Source organism: Xyrauchen texanus, chromosome 1 (genome assembly GCF_025860055.1).
Source record: "Xyrauchen texanus isolate HMW12.3.18 chromosome 1, RBS_HiC_50CHRs, whole genome shotgun sequence".
NCBI classification, from domain to species: Eukaryota; Metazoa; Chordata; class Actinopteri; order Cypriniformes; family Catostomidae; genus Xyrauchen; species Xyrauchen texanus.
This window is the reverse complement of record NC_068276.1, coordinates 30,298,612-30,318,168: the sequence shown is the minus strand read 5'-3', so window position 1 is coordinate 30,318,168 and position 19,557 is coordinate 30,298,612. Positions and strand designations below refer to the sequence as shown.

At 37.4% G+C, this 19,557-nt stretch overlaps 2 protein-coding genes across 4 annotated transcripts in view; one reads left to right on the top strand and one right to left on the bottom strand.

The window, feature by feature from the left end:
- Positions 1 to 1,320: 1,320 nt before the first annotated feature.
- On the top strand, positions 1,321 to 9,251 carry LOC127634475 (acidic leucine-rich nuclear phosphoprotein 32 family member A-like). The gene is made up of 8 exons (XM_052114098.1): positions 1,321 to 1,647; positions 2,968 to 3,032; positions 5,179 to 5,328; positions 5,424 to 5,546; positions 6,296 to 6,497; positions 6,625 to 6,734; positions 6,820 to 6,874; positions 8,403 to 9,251. The coding sequence occupies exons 1-8, from the start codon at positions 1,632 to 1,634 to the stop codon at positions 8,465 to 8,467; spliced, it is 786 nt and encodes a 261-aa protein (XP_051970058.1). The 5' UTR covers positions 1,321 to 1,631; the 3' UTR covers positions 8,468 to 9,251.
- A 565-nt stretch (positions 9,252 to 9,816) lies between these two features.
- LOC127634292 (coronin-2B) overlaps positions 9,817 to 19,557 on the bottom strand; it is a 66,970-nt gene continuing 57,229 nt past the window's right edge. For all 3 annotated transcript variants that reach the window (XM_052113821.1, XM_052113906.1, XM_052113977.1), the window contains 8 exons: positions 19,092 to 19,256; positions 18,087 to 18,203; positions 17,593 to 17,697; positions 17,233 to 17,329; positions 16,926 to 17,038; positions 15,596 to 15,686; positions 15,334 to 15,473; positions 9,817 to 14,781 (listed from right to left, as the gene is read on the bottom strand). In XM_052113821.1, the coding sequence (XP_051969781.1) occupies positions 14,626 to 14,781; positions 15,334 to 15,473; positions 15,596 to 15,686; positions 16,926 to 17,038; positions 17,233 to 17,329; positions 17,593 to 17,697; positions 18,087 to 18,203; positions 19,092 to 19,256 (984 nt within the window). In that variant the 3' untranslated portion in view covers positions 9,817 to 14,625. The remainder of the gene's footprint in view (positions 14,782 to 15,333; positions 15,474 to 15,595; positions 15,687 to 16,925; positions 17,039 to 17,232; positions 17,330 to 17,592; positions 17,698 to 18,086; positions 18,204 to 19,091; positions 19,257 to 19,557) is intronic.

Genomic DNA, 19,557 nt, shown 5'->3' with positions numbered 1-19,557 from the left:
ATGTTTTACAGATTAAAGGAAGTTCACAAAAACATTTTAATTCACACATCATTTACTCACCCTCATACCATCCCAGTATGACTTTATTATCTTTATTAATATCTTTATATCTTTACACTGCTAAACACAAAGATTTTTAGAAGAATATCTCCGGTCTGTGGGTCTTGCAAGTCGTTACACAAGTGAATGTGGCCAGAACTTTGAAGCTCCAAAAAGCGCATAGAGGCCGCATAAAGTAGGCTAATCCTAAAGTGATCCAATCAATGTTGGGTGTGAACAGACCAAAATATAACTTTCTTTTTTCACTATAAATCTTCTCCTTGATGATCATGATTTCAAGTTCGGTTACACATCCTAGCGCCATCTAGTGTCAAGCACTAGGAAGTGTAATTGAGCTTGAAATCATGATTGTGCAAAGAAACAGCAATGGCAAGATGTACCGTGAAAAAGGAGTTACATTTTGGTCTGTTCTCATCCAAAACCGATTAGATCACTTCTGAAGATCTTAAACCACTCAAGCCATATGGATTCATTTTAAGATGCATTTATGTGCTTTTTGGAGCTTCAAGGTTTTGGTCAAAATCTTAATTTGTGTTCTGCATTAACACTGAACACTTAAAATGTGTTGTGTGTATGACTTTCTTCTGCAAAGAAAGTCGTAGACATCTGGGATGGCATGAGGGTGAATACATTGATTATTATTTTCATTTTGGGTGAACTATTACTTTAATGCAAAATAAATACAAATACAAAATTCAAGTTTTGTAGCCTTTGTAGTCCCATTACTTAAGAATCAATGGTCTCACAAAATGAGCTTTCTGATGAAGTGGGGTAATGCAAGCAGAATTGAAAAAGATAGCATGTAGCCATAAAGCACTTTGTTAGCAGGTTGTTAGTGGTGGCACGTCATGAGCTGTTCCTTTGCATCACTTTCAGCGTTTTAGCAGATGGAAACGATGTTCCTCAGTCCATCTGGCTCCATCTGCCCTGTCTGTTTGCGAAATCAGTTTCATACAAATATCAAACACGAATAATGAGTGTCACATAAAAAGTGTAACATTTACTTCAATGCCATTCACAGAATGATAGTCTACCGCACAATGAATGCGAGTTTGATGTTCGTGCAAGTTCACTAATTTGTTCGTTTCGTCTTGATGACGTTCCTCGCCGTTCACGCAGAAAGCTGTCCATCTGCGTGAAAAAAAGACTGTGTGCTATAAACCGTGCGAATGCGATTTGGCTCTGCGCACACCGTGCACGCACTCAGCAATGCAATCCACACACACACAGTTGATGCAGTACTGCTAGCAAGGGCGTTCAGACAACGAGTGAGACACACCCAGAGGAAAAATGGTCTCAACTAATGCGCAAGTACAATCAAAAGGGCTTGAGAATAGCCTGCTTGCGCGGGTTGGAGTAAATGGCCAGATCGAGAGAAGAAGATTTTTTTTTCCTGTTTTCTTCAAGGGCAAAATGTCCTGGTATAAAGTGATTTCGAAATAACGTTATAAAACGACAGAGTCGCCCGTGAAATGTGCTCTCTCAACAAACAAGCCAGCCGGTGCACTTGTGAAAACAATCATGCGCCAAGCAGTTGCTTTTTCTAAGGGCTAGCGGAGCGACACAAAGGCATGGCATCAAATATAGGTAAAGTCTATTGCTTTTTGTTCGCTTTATGAGTCAATAAATGGCATAATAATAATTTTAATGTGTTGCGTTTTGCAAATCAAGATGGCGCCAAGCGCAGTCAGGTGACCTTGTTTTCCCCCCACCTCGACACCAACAATAGTCAAAGCGGAAGTGAATGATCCCCCTGAAATGTGATTGGCTGGTTTGAACTGTAGGAAAAAGCGTGGGCCCGTGGTTGGAGTGAGCGATGTGGCTGTCAAACGCATGGGACAAACTTGTTTTTAATAAGACCAGTGTGTACTGGTAACCGTAACGAAGGGCCCGTGCAGCACTATCAAGTATTTTTATATAGTCAATATGTTCATATTACCACTTGAGCATTTTATATATATATATATATATATATATATATATATATATATATATATATATATATATATATATATATATATCTCACAAGGTTGTGTTTAGTTCATCCCCCACCCCACGTAATCGGCTATTCGTCTTCGTCAAAATATCATGCTTCATAATATTTATCAAACACAGTATTATTTACATAATTCCATTTAAATTATAAGGATTTAACAAATCAACCTAGTGCGCTGATCAGTAACGTTTCAACAGTTGAAAATCCCCTTGTTGTTACATGAGGCGTGTTATCCATACCCAGAACATGTGTTCATTCAGTGAAAACTAGAAGAAAAATAATAAAGATTTTGGTCTGTGGTAGCCACCGTGCTTTCCCTCTTGGGTCGGCCCTCTGAAGGGGGAGGGGTCGTGTTTTCAGTCCAAAGTGACTGTATTACCCGCTAAGAAACTATTTACTTGTAAAGACAGAAGGCAATAGGTTGCACTAAAGGTTTAGTGTTTACAGCTGTCGTCACGTGACTGTTGCATATTGTTCTAACCAGCATGTCGGTTAATTTTAAACTGTTTTGAAATACTTTTATTTGCATTACTATAAGTCTAAGTCTAGATGAACCACTGAAAACAATACGAACTATACCCTTTTTATGGTATCTGGCGCCTTCGACAGTTCGGTTGATTTTATCGCATAGATGTCACCCTAAAACAGATTCGCTGGATCAACCTAACCGTTCCTGTAGCCCCACCCAGTTTCTAATCGATCTCTGATTGGTCGCAGCGCTGGTTGTATGTTTTCACATTTCATTCCGCCTCTGTAATTGGTCGCCGGTGACGACAATCCCACACCCAACTCCCACCCACTGAGGCATCAAGTTTGTGAGACTCGCAACAGCTAGTTTAAGAGGCTATAGCTGAATGTGCAGCAAAGACTCCAAGTCTAACTGCGCTCTTTGGTTTAAATCTCTCATTTAGAGGCCAGCAAAATGGATATGAAAAAGAGAATTCACTTGGAGTTGCGGAACCGAACGCCATCAGACGTAAGTATCTTTATTATCACCCGAGTGATAGCGTTATATTAAAACTTGGTTAGTTGTGCTGCGTGGATGGACAGCGGTAGATGTGCACGTGAGTTGATGATGTCTTGAATGAAAAGTTTGCGGCGACTTACTTACAAGCCTAGACCCTTTAATATTGCTATATCGGTGTACCGCAATAGTTCTACTGATCCTCTTCAACTTTCGATAGATCGTTTGATTGATGAAACTGTACGAGCCTCCATGCATTGAGTGTATAAACAAGGGAAGCGGCGAGAGTAGCCATATTTGTAACTTTGTAGCCCCTGAACGCGCCCTTTTCCTTTGCATCCACAGAGCTGCAAAAGTAGCCTCCAGTCAGTTCATGCTTCTCTCACGCTTTCTTACACCCATTTTCAATTCAGCAATCACATTTATCAGTCCCAGGGGTCATTGGCCAGTTCAGTAACTTGTTGTGGGACAACATTTGCGAAATGCTGTCCAGACGATTTGACAGATAGCTTATAATAACCTGACCAGCCAACTGAATTTCGAGGCATCTGTCCAGGCTTTTTGGACGTACATCGAAAGCATTTACATTTCTCAAGGCAATTTGCGTATATACTTAATCGGAGTCTTACCTTGGCATTTTGTGAAGTTAATATTCACATCTTTGATTAAAATTCGCGCATTTGCTGTTCAATCGCGGAGTAGAAAGCAATGGTGTCACGGCATATCTAGTTGCGTAAAGGTGCCCAATCCTATTTAAAACGGCGTTATATGACAACATTACCAGAATGCAAATACAAAATCAGCTGATGGTGTTTTTTTTTTTTTTTTTAATGTATATCCAAATTCCCACAAGTGTAAGTATGTTACATGAATTCAGATGAATTCAGTGCAACATTATCAAAGTCCATGTACTTGCTCCTTTACATATACCTTAACGTATATAACTCGTAATTAAAATGTCATAACCGTGCAACTACGTCCTTCCTCGCGCTTCCACTGGCGGGATAAAGTGCTTTTCTGTCGTGTGGCTCGGCTTGTTATTGACATGCACTGGGCGCTTGTGCGAGCGCGACGCAACTTGAAGCTGTGCTGCTCTAGTTTTAAGATCTAGGACACGCCGCCATTTTATCCAGCAACAAAGACGCACGATATTTAATCGAGCGGAGAAGCGCTGCTGCCGCCTCAGTCCTTTTGTCTGGCCCAGAACCGTTGACTATTGAGAGTCGAGCTTGCAAGAAGCCGAAAAATTCGTTTTTATTGCACGAAAGTCGATGACTTTCACTTAAAGAGCGACCCCGTTGCATTATCATGCGCGTTTCTGCCCCTCCTACTCGTGGATTCTTTGGTCCGTCCTCGTGTCTTTGCTCTTCCAAGACAATGTAATGCATTTAGCGGCGTAACGCCCATTTACGCTTTTTTTGTTTGCCGTTTGAGCATGCAAACACTATAGTAAAAACATCCTTGCCACAGGAAGGTCTTGTATGCCGCTTGTTGCGGAGTCAGCCATTTTGTTGTGTGTGGTAAACGGAGTGGGAGTCAAGTGTGAGATTTTGTCACGCAAACGCGACAACGGACTGAAACATGCTACTGTATATGTTACTGTAGACCTCAACTCAATACGGTCCTGGCCACATATGTATTTATGCTCATAATCGTGTTGATTAACGTATGCACATATAATGGAGCTTTCTTATAATTGTCCTACTTGTGTGTTATTGTGTTGGCTAACATCATGCTAACAAACAGTTTCCCACGTTTGTTTCCAATAGTGACCTAATATTACTGTTCTGGTTGAGCGACACAATAAGGGTTGCAAATCACTCACCTTTCACAAGCTAAAATTATTTCATAATTTTATACTTGAAAGGGTTAATTTAAGCTTAACTGTTAAAAAGATTTTAATACAACAAACAAATCCACAGAAAAAAATTACATCTGGAACAACTGCGATTTTCACCTCGTGAGATTACATCCCTGAATATACAGTGGATACTATTGCTTGGCAGGGATGTGACTGATTTAAAGCCACTTTAACCACCTTGTCCACCTTAAGAACCCCTGGTGGTTGGAAGTTGCACACATAGAGAACGTAATAAATGTTGTGTTCTGTAATCATAAAGTCTTGATCTTTTCTTTATTTAATGGTTCCTTTTACCAGGTGAAAGAGCTTGTGCTTGACAACTGTCGGTCAAATGAGGGCAAAATCGAAGGCCTCACTGATGAGTTTGAGGAGCTGGAATTTTTAAGCACAATCAATGTAGGCTTAACATCAGTTGCCAATTTGCCGAAGCTTAACAAACTCAAAAAGGTAATAGCCAATTATTTTTCTCTTATTTTAGAAGTATTATTGGTAGTTTTGCACAGTCTTATTAATACTGCATCACTGAATCATGTTCTCTGCAGCTCGAGCTTAGTGATAACAGAATCTCAGGGGGTCTGGAGGTACTGGCAGAGAAGTGTCCCAACCTCACTCATCTCAACCTAAGTGGCAACAAAATTAAAGACCTCAGTACCATCGAACCCCTGGTATGCCACACTCATTGACATGCGATTTAAATAATTTTTTTTTACGTTCATGTATATTACTAATTACACACCGTTAATAAAGTATACTTAAAGGGATAGTTCGCCCAAAAATGAAAATTCTCATTATTTACTCACCCTCATGCCACATGACTTTATTTCTTCTGCAGAACACAAATATTTTTAAAAGAATATCTCCACTCTGTAGGTCCATACAATGCACATGAATGGTGTGCAGAACTTTGAAGCATATAAAGGCACACTGCCTTTATGAAAAATAATAAAGTCTCCAGTGGTAAAATCTGCAACGTCTGAAGCGATATGATGTGTTACTGAGAAACAGATTAATATAAGTCCTTTTTAATTCTCTAAATCTCCACTTTCACATTCTTTTTCATTTTTTTATTCAAATTTTTCAGGCACATTGGGCAGGAAGGAGAATTTATAGTAAAAAAGGACTTAAATATTAATCTGTTTCTCACCCACACCTATCGTATCCCTTTAAAAGATATGGATTACAAATGGCCACCATTCAATTAAATTGTGAGGACGTACAGAACTGAACATTTTCTACAAATCTTTGTGTTCAGCAAAAGGAAAGTCATACACATCCGGGATGGCATGAGGGTTAATTTTTGGGTGAACTTTAACACTTGTAATAATAATCTTGAATAACAAATTTTACATGTATTTCTGTTTAAGTAAATCTGGCCGTGCTTGAATAATTTTTTTGACGAACTGTCTTTTTCCAGAAAAAATTGGAAAGCCTGAAAAGTTTAGACTTGTTCAACTGTGAGGTGACAAACCTGAATGACTACAGGGAAAATGTTTTCAAGCTGCTCCCTCAGTTGACATATCTTGATGGATATGACAAAGAGGATAAAGAAGCACCAGACTCTGACACTGAAGCTTACGTTGAAGGACTAGATGAGGATGATGAGGATGACGAAGATGGTATGTGCCATTGATTTGTAATGTCAGTCTGGCCTCATGTAAATGCAAACTCATTCCCAATAGCCTCCATTTGATGTTTTGAATCTTGATTTGAATTCTGTTTTTATTGACCCAATTGTGTTTACAGAGGCAGAAGAGGAATATGATGAAGATGCAGCTCCAGGAGATGAAGAGGAAGGAGAGGAGGATGATGAGGAAGAGGGAGAAGAGGAGGAAGAGGAAGACCTCAGTGGAGAGGTGAATACTAGGAAATAATTATAAGCATTTTCTATACAAACGCACATACCTGGTGTTAATTTCTACCCATTTTTCTTCATTTTAGGAAGAGGAAGAAGAGGAGTTAAATGATGGAGAGGTAGATGATGAGGAAGATATCGGTAAGTGAATGGTTTATGCATTTTAAGGTTTCCACTAATAATTAAGTTCACCTGTGAGTGACTATTTAATGCTGGAAAGCATTGTTATTGGAAATAAAAGAAAACCAAAATAACATAGCTGCAAGCACCGATGACAGCCCAATCCCAACTGGTCCATTTCCGCTCTGTGACTTTTGGAAAACAATGTAAGGGGGACATGCATTTGACATTATTCAAATAATTGCTTGCTCCATATTATTCCACACACTTCCTGCATCCAGGTGCTGGCGCTATGACCGTGACCTAAAGTCAATGTGATTTAGCCCCCAAGTCTAAACGTACATCTCAATTTTGATCTAAATCACACATTGCACACAGAAGATATGAGACTCTTCCTGTTTCCCATTTTTCGCCATTAATTTAATGCCTTGCCATGGCAACACCTTTAGATATATCAAAATCTGTTCACAATTTGGCATCTTCAATGTCTTTGCATAATGTTGTCTAAATGTGGTGAGTCTCATGAATCGCATAGGAAGAATATTTAAAAGTTCAGAAACTGCAAAAATCCCAAATGGTATTAAAGTCACTTCCTGCTGCCAGTTGATGGCGCTATGACTGTGATCCATAATAGCTGCATCAATGTGATTGGCCCTCATTGCCAATAATAGAGCTGAATTTTGATCTAAATCACACATTGCACACAGAAGATATAAAGTACTTCCTGCTTTCCATTTTTGTTTTTTTGATGAATGTATTGTGACACCATTCAAAATATCCTTTCTCAATTTAACATCTACAGTGTCTTGGCATAATGCTAGTCATAGGAATCCCCTAGATGGAGTATTTAAAAGTGTGATTGTTCAGAAATTCAAACATGGCAGACTCTGATATTTGTACCAAATTTCAAGGGTTTTCACACAGGTTAAGTACCGCAAAAGTACTGAAAACCTTGAAATAATATTAAATATAGCTGCAAGCAGTGCAACCACCTGGTGGCTTTCGGAAAACAATGCAAGGTGGACACATGTATTTGGCATTTGACGTAATTTGAAGCATAATGGGTAAATATAAGAGGACTATTTTAAAGTCTGTTGTAAGAGCCAGACTTCCTGCTGCCAGGTGGTGGCATCTACAGTGTTTTGGCATAATGTGGTGGAAGTCTCATGAATCTCCTTTGAGGAGTATTTAAATGTTCAGATACTGCAATTTCTGAATAATCATAATGGCAACTTCTGTTTGGCAGAGCTTATAACTATAATATGAAAGTTGTCCGGCTTGATAAGAACTATATATGTACCAATTTTGGTGCCTGTAGGTGAAAATGGGAGTGCTACAGAGGCTGTCTTTTATGCACTCATGGGTGAACTTTTGCCCAGCCTTAATGGCCAAAGACTGATGTGTTTTCACGCATGTTAAGTACCCCCCAAAGTACAAAAAAAACATGAAAAGAATAATAATAATAATCCTTAGAAGAACAATAGGGTCTCACGCACTTTGAGTGCTTGGGCCCTAATGAAGTGACAAACTTTCTGTGTTATGTTTACAGATGAGGAGCGGGGTCAGAAGAGGAAAAGAGAGCTGGATGAGGAAGGGGAGGAAGATGATGACTGAACATGCGCTCCCCATTGTGATTGACCGTTTAACCCCTGTATATCTGTCATATTGTCACTCTGGGATGGTTTGGGGATGTATTGAAATGGTAGGGGTTGGGGTAGTATAAACGAGGACACCTTTTAAATATTTGTTTTTTTTAGCTTATTTGTTGTTGTTGTTTTTCTTTGGTTTGTACTTTCAGTTTGATTCCCTTCAGTTTCTCCTAAAGCTCTTCAAATGGCTGACAACACCGTGTTGAAATTGATTGTTTGGGAAAAAAGATCAGTATGCTCTTTGTAATTCTCCCCTCTTTACTGTTGATGCCTAAATTCTGATTCTTCTATATTAAAAAAGAAAAGGAAAAAAAAAAACAACCAAAAACCTTTTAGAAGTGCATGGCTGACTCTGACTCTGTTTTAAAGTTGACTACTGGTTTTCAAGGAAGAACCTTTCCTAACACACTTTTTATTGCATCTTTGATTTCTTTATTGCGTTTATTTGGTGTTTTTATCATTATCACCACCACCACCATGTTATGTGCTGTTTGGGCATGAAGAATAGATCATGATGTCTGCTTGGACATGCACAGTTCAACCTCTCAATGTGACTTATTTTATTTTTTTTAATGTTCAGAGCTGAATGTCTGCCCTTGTCAAATGAGTCCTAAACCCCTTCTCCCTTTTGTGTGGATAGTTCAGAGGTTTTGTGTTCTTTGTAAATAATGACCAAATATATTTTTTTTTTCTGATTTCCTTTGATAATGGCAGACATTTTCACAAATAATCTCAGTTGTAACCATTAACTGTAATAAAATGAATGAAAACACAAGCAGCTGTATGGTAATTTTAAATGTGTGTAACAGCCAACTTTTATATTTATGCCCACAGAAAGTCCACATATTTTAATGATATTGTAATAAGACATGATTACACACTTGGTCAATAGATTACGTATTTGGAGTCTTGTTAAGAAATGGCAAGTGTACAGTATATAATCTTGACACTGATGTTTCGGGTGGAGATTATGAAGTGAAATTGCATTGTGAAGCTCAGGGAAAATAGCTTGTATATTTTTGGGTGGTACATAAATAGATGTTATGTAAATATTTGGAAGCAACCTGCTGATTTAAATAGAAAGCATACATAATTTGAACTGAGCTGTATCCAGTTGTCAGATCATTCAGATGGAAAATGTAATTAAAACGAAGACTTCAAATTTCACATAAGTCAGCATTTTTGTTCAAATGAATGTTTACTGTATAAGCATTTATGGTGCTTTATTAATTTGAACAATAAAGCCTTACATTGTAAAGAAAAAAATACAAATGTAGGTGCCTCTAATATATACATTGTGGACAGATTGCCTCTACCGATAGTCCTTTGACATATTTTTCTGTGTAAGATGGACAGGTAAATTAAATTCTCCAATGAGTGGAGGCAATTGGTTTCAATGAACCATATGAGTGCATTACAATTTACTCCACGGGAAGTTGTTTTGTTTAGTTTGCCACCATTGTGTCCTTGAGCAAGGCACTTAACTCCAGGTTGCTCAGAGGGGATTGTAATAAGTGCACTGTAAGTCGTTTTGGATAAAAGCTAAATGTAAATGCAGTCTCTTTAATATGATCTCCTGATAAACAGAAGTAAGACAGTTATCCATAATAAATTGAGCAACTCTACCCATTCATGTTCTTCATTTTAATCAAAGCCAAAGTTTAGCCTAATGTCACGCATAACTCTTCAGCCCAATATTGTCACAATATTTGGCAGCGAGAGAGTTCTCTGACAAAATGAAGGGCCCGAGAACAGCAGAGTTTCAGGCACCTCACACTGAGCATCTAAATGAATATCCCCTTACTTCTGCAGCCAAACGTTGTACACTATGTATTATAAGGCACGAGAGAATTTGGATTCTAGATGAGTGTTCCAGTCACGTTGTAGTGCCTTACAAGTGTCTGTGCAGGAAACTGTTGATTATTCATTTCACATATTGGTTTTGAAGTCTACTACATAGGCTAGGATATTACCCACTGTATCCCCTGAACGTTTTGTTTATTGCCAGAAATCTTCTAATGTTGCTGTTTAACACATTTGGATGCAGTGCAGTGTCTGATCCATGGTATGTGAACTCCAATGCTCTGCCAAAGACTGTGGCTTTACTGCCCCATAATCTCAGAATTATTGTAGGGAACTTTCTCCCTCAAAACACATGATATGCAAAAATGAAACCGGAGCACAGGAGTTTGCGTTATTATTTTATGAGGCAAAATATTTACAAAGCTTGAGGTTCATATTGTTTTCATTAAATAGTTACAGCCAGAAAGTTTCAAACACTCACTGGCTGCAAAGGCAAACCAACTTGATCTCCATGCTGATTGAGAAACGTCTGAGGACTTTTATTAATTACTGATTTCAATTAAGAATGAAAGTGATCACCAATTAAATGTGCCATTCAACTTTAAAAACATTTTTTTGTAAGATTTGCTGATAAAGTTTTTTTTTTTTTTTTTTTAGCTTTTAGTTGATCTTATAAGGGCACAACCAATCTGTTCTTGTTCTAATTAATAGGTTTTACGCGACATAAAGAGCAAGACTGCACCTGTATTTTGTGGCATATTAAAAGTAAAAAAATTGAAAATGGTATCATTAAATATGTTTGATTTAAATTGAAATTATTATTGAATTTTCAATAATAAAAAGAACTAACAGCGTTTCATTGTGCTTTTTCAATCACAGTCAGTCTAAAAGGGTTAGTTCACCCAAAAATTTAAATTCTCTCATAATTGTCTGTCTCTTATGCCATCCCAGATGTGTATTACTTTCTTTCATCTACTGAACACAAACAAGGATTTTAGAAGAATATTTCAGCTCTGTAGGTCCATACAAAGCAAATGAATGGTGACCAGAACTTTGAAGGTTCAAAAAGCACAAAGGGAGTATACAAACAATCCATAAGACTCCAGTGGTTAAATCCATGTCTTCAGAAACAATATGATAGGTGTGGGTGAGGAACAGATCACTATTTAAATCTAAATTTAGTTTTTAACTACAAGGCACCAGTTATTCTTTTTTTTGCCGAATTGCAAATTTGTGCATCTTGCCACCTAGTGGGCTGTTGTGCAAATATGATTTATTTATTATTTTCCTTGGCTTTATCCATATTTTCTTTCTCCTCTCTGCCCAGTAGGTGTTGATATAAACCAAAAATGTGAATCATCATAAAAAAAAAAAGACAAAAAAACAAACAAACAGAAGAACTCTCATGAACATGAATAGGATGGCAGATTTTTTGTAAAAAAGGTAAATATTTAAATATTGATCTGTTTCTCACCCACATCATTTCAGAAGAGATGGATTAAACCACTGGAGTCATCTGGATAAATTTGATGCTGCCTTTATATACTTTTTGGAGCTTCAGAGTTCTGTCCACCATTATTTTGCATTATAAGGACCTACAGAACTGAGATATTCTGGTATGGCGTGAGAGTGAATACATGATAAAATAATTTTCATTTTTGGGTGAACTATCCATTGAAACATAGCATGTCATCTTACAGTTAGACTGTTCAATCAAAAATCTACCAGCCAGACCTCTCTCTCCATCTCTTTCTTCGAGTGGTCAGTTTTACATTTCCTTCAAACTTTACTTACCCAGATCCTTATGAAATGACAGTGTCAGTGTCTAATACTAATGTACATCTGTTACTATTAATTTAATTTTACAATTAGTGGATTCCATACAAGATTTGAATACACTTGCAGCCATAAGTTTGGAATAATGTACAGATTTAACACCATCACTATTTGAAAAAAATATATATTTTTTTATCAAATCTAGACAGCCCCCATTTCCAGCAGCCATCACATCCACCTTATTCTTGAGTAATCATGCTATATTGCTAATTTGGTACTAGAAATTCATTTGCCATTAAATAAAACACAGTTGAAAGCTATTTGGTTTGTTAAATGAAGCTTAACATTGTCTTTGTGATTGTTTTTTAGTTGCCACAATATGCAATAGACTGGCATGTCTTAAGATCAATATTAGGTTAAAAATGTCAAAAAAGAAACCGCTTTCTCTAGAAATTCGTCAGTCAATCATTGTTTTGAGGAATATACAATTCTTACAATTGCCAGAAAACTGAAGATTTCATACAAAGGTGTACACTACAGTCTTCAAAGACAAAGGACAACTGACTCTAACGAAGACAGAAAGAGATGTGGAAGACCAGATGTACAACTAAACAAGAGGATAAGTACATCAGAGTCTCTAGTTTGATAAATGGACGTTTCACATGTCCTCAGCTGACAGCTTCATTGAATTCTACCCGCTCAACACCAGTTTCATTTACAACAGTAAAGAGGAGACTCAGGGGTGCAGCCTTATGGGAAGAATTACAAAGAAAAAGCCACTTTTGAAACAGAAAAACAAAAAGAAAATGTTAGAGTGGGCAAAGAAACACAGATATTGTACAACAGATAATTGGAAATGAGTTTTATGGATCTTAACTGCATTGAGCTTTTGTGGGATCAGTTAGACTGTAAGGTGTGTGAGAAGTGCACGATAAGACAGCCACATCTATGGCAAGTGCTACAGGAAGTGTGGGGTGAAATGTCACCTGAGTATCTGGACAAACTGACAGCTGGAATGACAAGGATCTGTAAAGCTGTCATTGCTGATGAGACCTCTTTGTAGTTTGAACAAATTTAAACTTGTAATTGTAATTTTTCACTTTATTAATGTCCTGACTATACATTGTGATCAGTTGAATGCCACTTTGGTGAATAAAAAGTAAAAAATCTGTACATTATTCCAAAATTTTGACCGCGATTGTTTTTGTGTATATCAGTGTATAAAATTAATCTGACGTTGCTTGTTTATTCACACTGTAAAATCTTCTCACTAAGTTTATTAATTGCTTTATTGACCCATTTGTGTTGCCTCTATAAACTGACTTGCACAATGTGAAGAGGAGCAACTAAAGTGTCACCACAGTTCCCAACTCAAATGAGTAATAACCCAATACTCCAGGGTGTCATTTGGATAAATATCATCTATTGTGTTGTGCTGAACTGTGGTTTTTGAAAAATGTTCTCCATTCAATCAGCACTGTGGGTACTGTCATAACAAACCTAACTGTACTTCAGTTCTCATGAGAATACAGCTTGATTGGTGAAGCATTTCTAATTTACCTTAAAGTCATTAAACATTTTTTATCTTAAACCTTACAATACTTTTTTTTTATTTCTGGCTTAATAGCTATGACTCTATATGGCGTTTACTGAGATATTTAGAACAATTACTAATAAGGAAATAATTAAATAAATATTTCTAATACTTAAATCTAGGTAAGATTAAATTACGAGATGATACTGCAATTATTAGCCAAGTCAAATCAAAACCAATCCAATGCAAAACTACCAGTCTTGAAGTAAACATTCATATGTGACAAAAGAGAGGAAGGGATTAGAATTACACGAAAGAGAATGGTTAAAAAGATCATCTTTCATAATTTACTCACCTTCATATTGTTCCAAACCCTTATGACTTCCTTTCTTCAGTGGAACACAAAAGAAAAATGTTAGTCAATGTCACCAAATTACTTTCATTGCATTTTATTCCATAAAATGAAAGTACATGGTGACTGAGGCTGTCATTCTTCTTAAAACCTGTTACACATAAGAAAGGAAGTCATACGGGTTTGCTGAGGGGGAGCAAATGACAGAATTTACATTTTTAGGTGAACTAACCCTTTAATAAATATAACGAAAAGGAAAGAGGAGCCCTTTCTGTTCATTACCCACTGCACCTCCCAACCTATCTGTGGGTGGTGCCAGTTTATGTATTTGTGAGTCTTGTGTACCCCTTCACTGTATATAGGAAGAGCTACCGCAGGTAGATTGGTATTGTGAATGAAGGACATTTGAAGGGAGAGTATTGAATCATCACTCCAATAAAGTCAACTTAGCACATGGTCGCTGTAGTGTCAACACTGGGGGTCAAGTGTGAAACACTGCTTAATGAAGACGAGCACTTGGTCTACAGGGATCTTGGAAGGAGGATATTGGACCGTTAGGAAGGAGGAGGTCCTTGTGTAGTGTCAGCATTGCTGGAGGCTTACTGTATATAGTGTCACTTTAGGACAGGAAATCAACAGAGACATTAATGATTTCATGTCAAATGCTGCTATCATTGCTGTTGTTATTGTTGTTTGGGCTGTTTCTTATGTTATTGAGCTCCAGCTCAAGCTGTCGGATCTTAATGTCCTTTTGAGTGAGCTCGTCCTTCAGTTTTCGCAACTCATCCTGCTGCCTGAAGAACATCCGCAAGAGCTGCAGAGGACAATGCACAGGTTTATCACACACACACACACACACACACACACACACACACACACACACACACACACACACACACACACACACACACACACACACACGTTTGGTTTCCATGTTTTATGGGGACTTTCCATAGACATAATGGTTTTTATACTGTACAAACTTTATATTCTATCCCCTAAACCTAACCATACCCCTAAACCTAACCCTCACAGAAAACATTCTGCATTTTTACATTTTCAAAACAATAATTTAGTATGATTTATAAGCTGTTTTCCTCATGGGGACCAACAAAATGTCCCCACAAGGTCAAAAATTTCGGGTTTTACTATCCTTATGGGGATATTTGGTCCCCACAAAGTGATAAATACACGCTCACACACACACACACACACACACACACACACACACACACACACACACACACACACACACACACACACACACACACACACACACACTATCAGCAATAAATTATACCCACACATACAATTTCTCTGTTTAATTGTCCCTTCAGTACAAGAACCTCTGTAATAAAATGCTCACCTCATTCTCTGTACGGGGAGGCACATTTTCCAGCAGGTCAATACCATTGACCACCACACTCTTCTTCTCCTTTACAGGGGCCTTGAATACCATCTTGTTGGGCCTGTTGTAGCCCTCTTTCAAGGACATGAGAATAGGGCCTAGATGTGCACATGTAAAAACAGTTAGCTTAGATGCAGCATCATGCACAGAACAGAAGTTCTACAATGGCAATTTTGGAAAGTTTTTTCATCTAAAAATAACTGTGGATTTTAGTCTTCACCTCTGTTGATTCCACTGAGCCACTCATCAGCAGAAAGTGCAGGTTCTGTCCCAGGAGTCATGGGGTATATGTCTTCCTGATATGTCTCTGACTGCAAGGAAACAGGGCTCTCATTTACTGTTTTTACACTATTTTTAATGAAGATTTTTAGAAGAATTTCTCAGCTCTTTTGATCCATACAAAACAAGCATGCCAAAATTTTGAAGCTAAAACAAAAATAACTTAAATCAGCATAAAATAATCCATGAGACTCCAGTGGTTAAATCAATGTCTTCAGAAGCTATAAGATTGGTGTGGGTGAGAAACAGATCACTTTCACATTCTTCTTCTTGTGTTTTTGGTGATTCATATTCTTCATGTATACTGCCCCCTGCTGGGCAGGGAGAACAATTTCCAGCAAAAAAGGACGTAAATATAGATTTTTTTCTCATATAGATTTTTTTTCTATCATATCACTTCTGAAAATATGGATGAAAACACTGGAGTCATATAGGACCTACAGAGCTGCGATACTCTGCTGAAGAAAGGAAGTCATACACATCTGGGATGGTATGAGGGTGAGTAAATGATGAGCAAATTTACATTTTTGGGTGAACTATCCCTTTAAGTCTCTGGGCAGGTAATGCAAATATGGCAGGTTCAAACCAAGGTGAGACAACCATGAAATACCCATAGAGTTACTAAGAGTATCCTCTAATCATTGTGCCCTTGATTGCTCCAGAATGTGAAAAAGATTTTTGGCCATATATTGCATGTACTCTGTTAATGCTTTGAGCATGGGTTAAACTGTTGGCATCCAATGTCTTTTTATTATTAATGATAGATGTGGATAGTTAGATAGAGATCAGAGCTGGATACATTGAAAAAGCATCTGGTGCTGAATTTCTTTGGCTTGTTTTGACATTGTGGAACTGAGAGGATCCTGTCACTCCCTTTGTTTTTGAAGCCTTCAGATAATGGGAGAGCCTGCCAATGCCAAGTATATACGGAGCAAGCTGTGTCTCACATGCAGGTTATTACATGGCTCACAACTCTAATCTCCATGATGTGACAGTTACAACAGGAACCAAGAGGTGATGGATTCCTGCACCCTGTCAGACTTTTTGATTGAAAAAAGACATGTTGGCTAGATACACAACTATAACCAGGGACCTCACACAAGGTCAAGGTATACGTCTAGCACAAATTTCTCATCCTTCTGTGGAATTGTATAAATTCTCAATAATTTATTTAGTAAAACTGCAACGCAAGATGCAAAAACATGTTAATAAGATGTACTGTAGGTCACAGTAAACTAATAGTGGAGTGCGGTCATGGTGTTTATGCTCACCCTTCTAGGCACGATCATAGAGATAGGCTCAATCAGGCCCTTCAGAGTCACCAACTTATAAAACCTGAAGACTTCACACGCTCCTACATCCAGCCCATGCTTCGGCATCACTCCTATCAGAACACACATTAGCTTTGTCTTTTTAGATAATAAAAACACAATATATACTTGCTTTACTGAGGAAGAACATACAGCGAAAATAAAAGGAAGTGCTATTATTTACATAAGGCTATACATGCAAAGACCCAACAACATTTTACAGAGGATGCTGGTGTCTGATTATCAATAGATGTAGATGCAGTCTCACCAAGCCCTTTCTGTGGTGCAGGGGATCTAAACTCCATGAGATACTGCAAGTAGGGCTTCTCCAGGGTTATCTCGTAGTACCGGATGTTCCCATCACCCTACAATTACACTCAGTCAGTTCAAAGAAATTTTTGTTCTAAAGTGATCATCTAGCAATCTGATCAAACAACTCTGCAATATCATAATGCATTAACCTACTGTTCCATCAATATGCTTTTTGTTCTGTGTTCAATTCAATAACAATTATTTTATTAATTTAATTTAATTGATTAATTCAACCAGAATTTTTTGACATGTAATATACATTTACTAGCAGTACAATTGCATTTAGGAATACTTGTCACTATGGGGTAATGTGTACCTTGCCTGCTAGGTAGAGCATATGTGTGTCTGCGTCATAGAAAGGGAAAAGCAGGCCTGACAGGCCATCAATCTCCTCCTCAATGATAGGCATGGACAGATCCTCCTGTCATTGATAGATACAGTGCACACAGTATAAGAGAAAATAATAACTTAACAACACAAAAAAGCCTTTTTGTCCTGAAAGGGAGAAGTGTTCAGGGTTTTCTTAGAACACCACAAATTAATTGTTGGTAAGGGCAAAGCAACTATTTTCTTTACAGACATTTTCTTTCCACTGCCGTTAAGTGTAGCTGTAGCTGAAACAATGAATGTGATTATAACACAGTAATTACAGGGGACAAGCTGAGAAGAAAATATAATGACTTTCAGAGGGGTGGTATCTTTAAGGCAATAGATATCTGGTGCAAGGTTCATTTCTGGTTGAGTTTTGGGAATTAATCAGACAGAAAGCACAAACACACACACACACACACGCAAACAGGTTGTTCTCACCTGGTCCCAGAGAGCAATCTGGCGTGTGTTCCAACGGGACACGCCTGTCGTCAGAAGTCGTTTCATGTTGCCTAGGAACACAACACGGTTCACTTTGTGGTTCTTGAAGTTTGCCTCCTGCTCGACAACATTAAACAAAAACATAACTGAAAAACTCATGTTTGTACATGTGCACACTATTTTCTCAATAGTGCATCTGTAAAATCAGGATTCATGAAGATCTTTGGATCCTATAAATATAAATGGTTAAGAAGAATACTTTACTACTCTGTCATAGGAGTCAGTCAACCACAAAATATGAACTCAGACTCATTCTCAAGATAAACAGTTTTGTATTCTGTCAATATACTGTCGATCAATCCCAAAAATTTACAACCTATTAATAGGAAATGAGTAGAGACTGCATGAGCTATGAACATAATTTTACTGGCATTTGGCTTGAGTGAGTCACTGCATCTGCTTACTTCTGACTACATGAATGAGTGTTTATCCAGGTCACAGGTCGAGGTTACATTTCACCTCAAAATAAAAAGTAAAAACAAAAACTAAAATAGATTTTGCGTAACAAAATGAAGCCGATGTGTGCATTTGTAAGCACATTTCCCTGTCACAATCTCATTAATATAAAGATTTATTCATTTTAATGAAATTAATTTAAATACAAAATTAATTAGATTCCCGGTTTTGTTGTAGATTACTTTTTACTGAATTTAATTAAATATACTGTAATACAAATATTGTAGATTTATTTTTTAGATGTCCTTTTTAGTTTTTCTTTTTGTCATTAAAGTAATGAGAATGACCAGAAATGTATTATGACAACTGTTATGAAAATAATGTCAAATTTCAAGTTAATGGACTTCAAATGAGGCTTTATTAGCAAAATATTATTTAGCAAAATATAATTTCTTATTTCTTTCTTTTGACCAGGGCATGTTCTTGACAGGTTTCATGAGATGTAACTATGATTAACTTCAGACAGATTACACTCCAGAGAGTTCACACCTGTAGCACTTTGCCAGAGCGGGGCTCGATAATGCGAAGTTTCTTGTCCTTGCAGCTGGTGGCCAGAAGGCTTCCCTCAGTGTTAAACGACATACAGAGGATCACATCTGTGTGGCAGTCAATCATTTTCACTGGCTCGCCAATCTCAAGATTCCAAATCAGGATCTGTAGGGAGAGAGCAAGCATAGTAGAGCCACAATTAAGATACTCTAAAACTCTTGCTTAGACATTTTCATTTCTAAGATACAATCTCTCTCATATACTTCCTATAATTCTGCAAAGCTATGTTAACAATGCAGACAATTACAAATATCTTTAGTCAGTTAATAAGCTGATCTTCTGGACTGACTGTTATTGGCAAGTGATTAATTCAGATCATTGAGAACTAATTTTATACCACATATCATGTAATATCTAATAATATTGTATTTTAAACTGTAAAAATGTTGTTTGTGAAATAATTAAT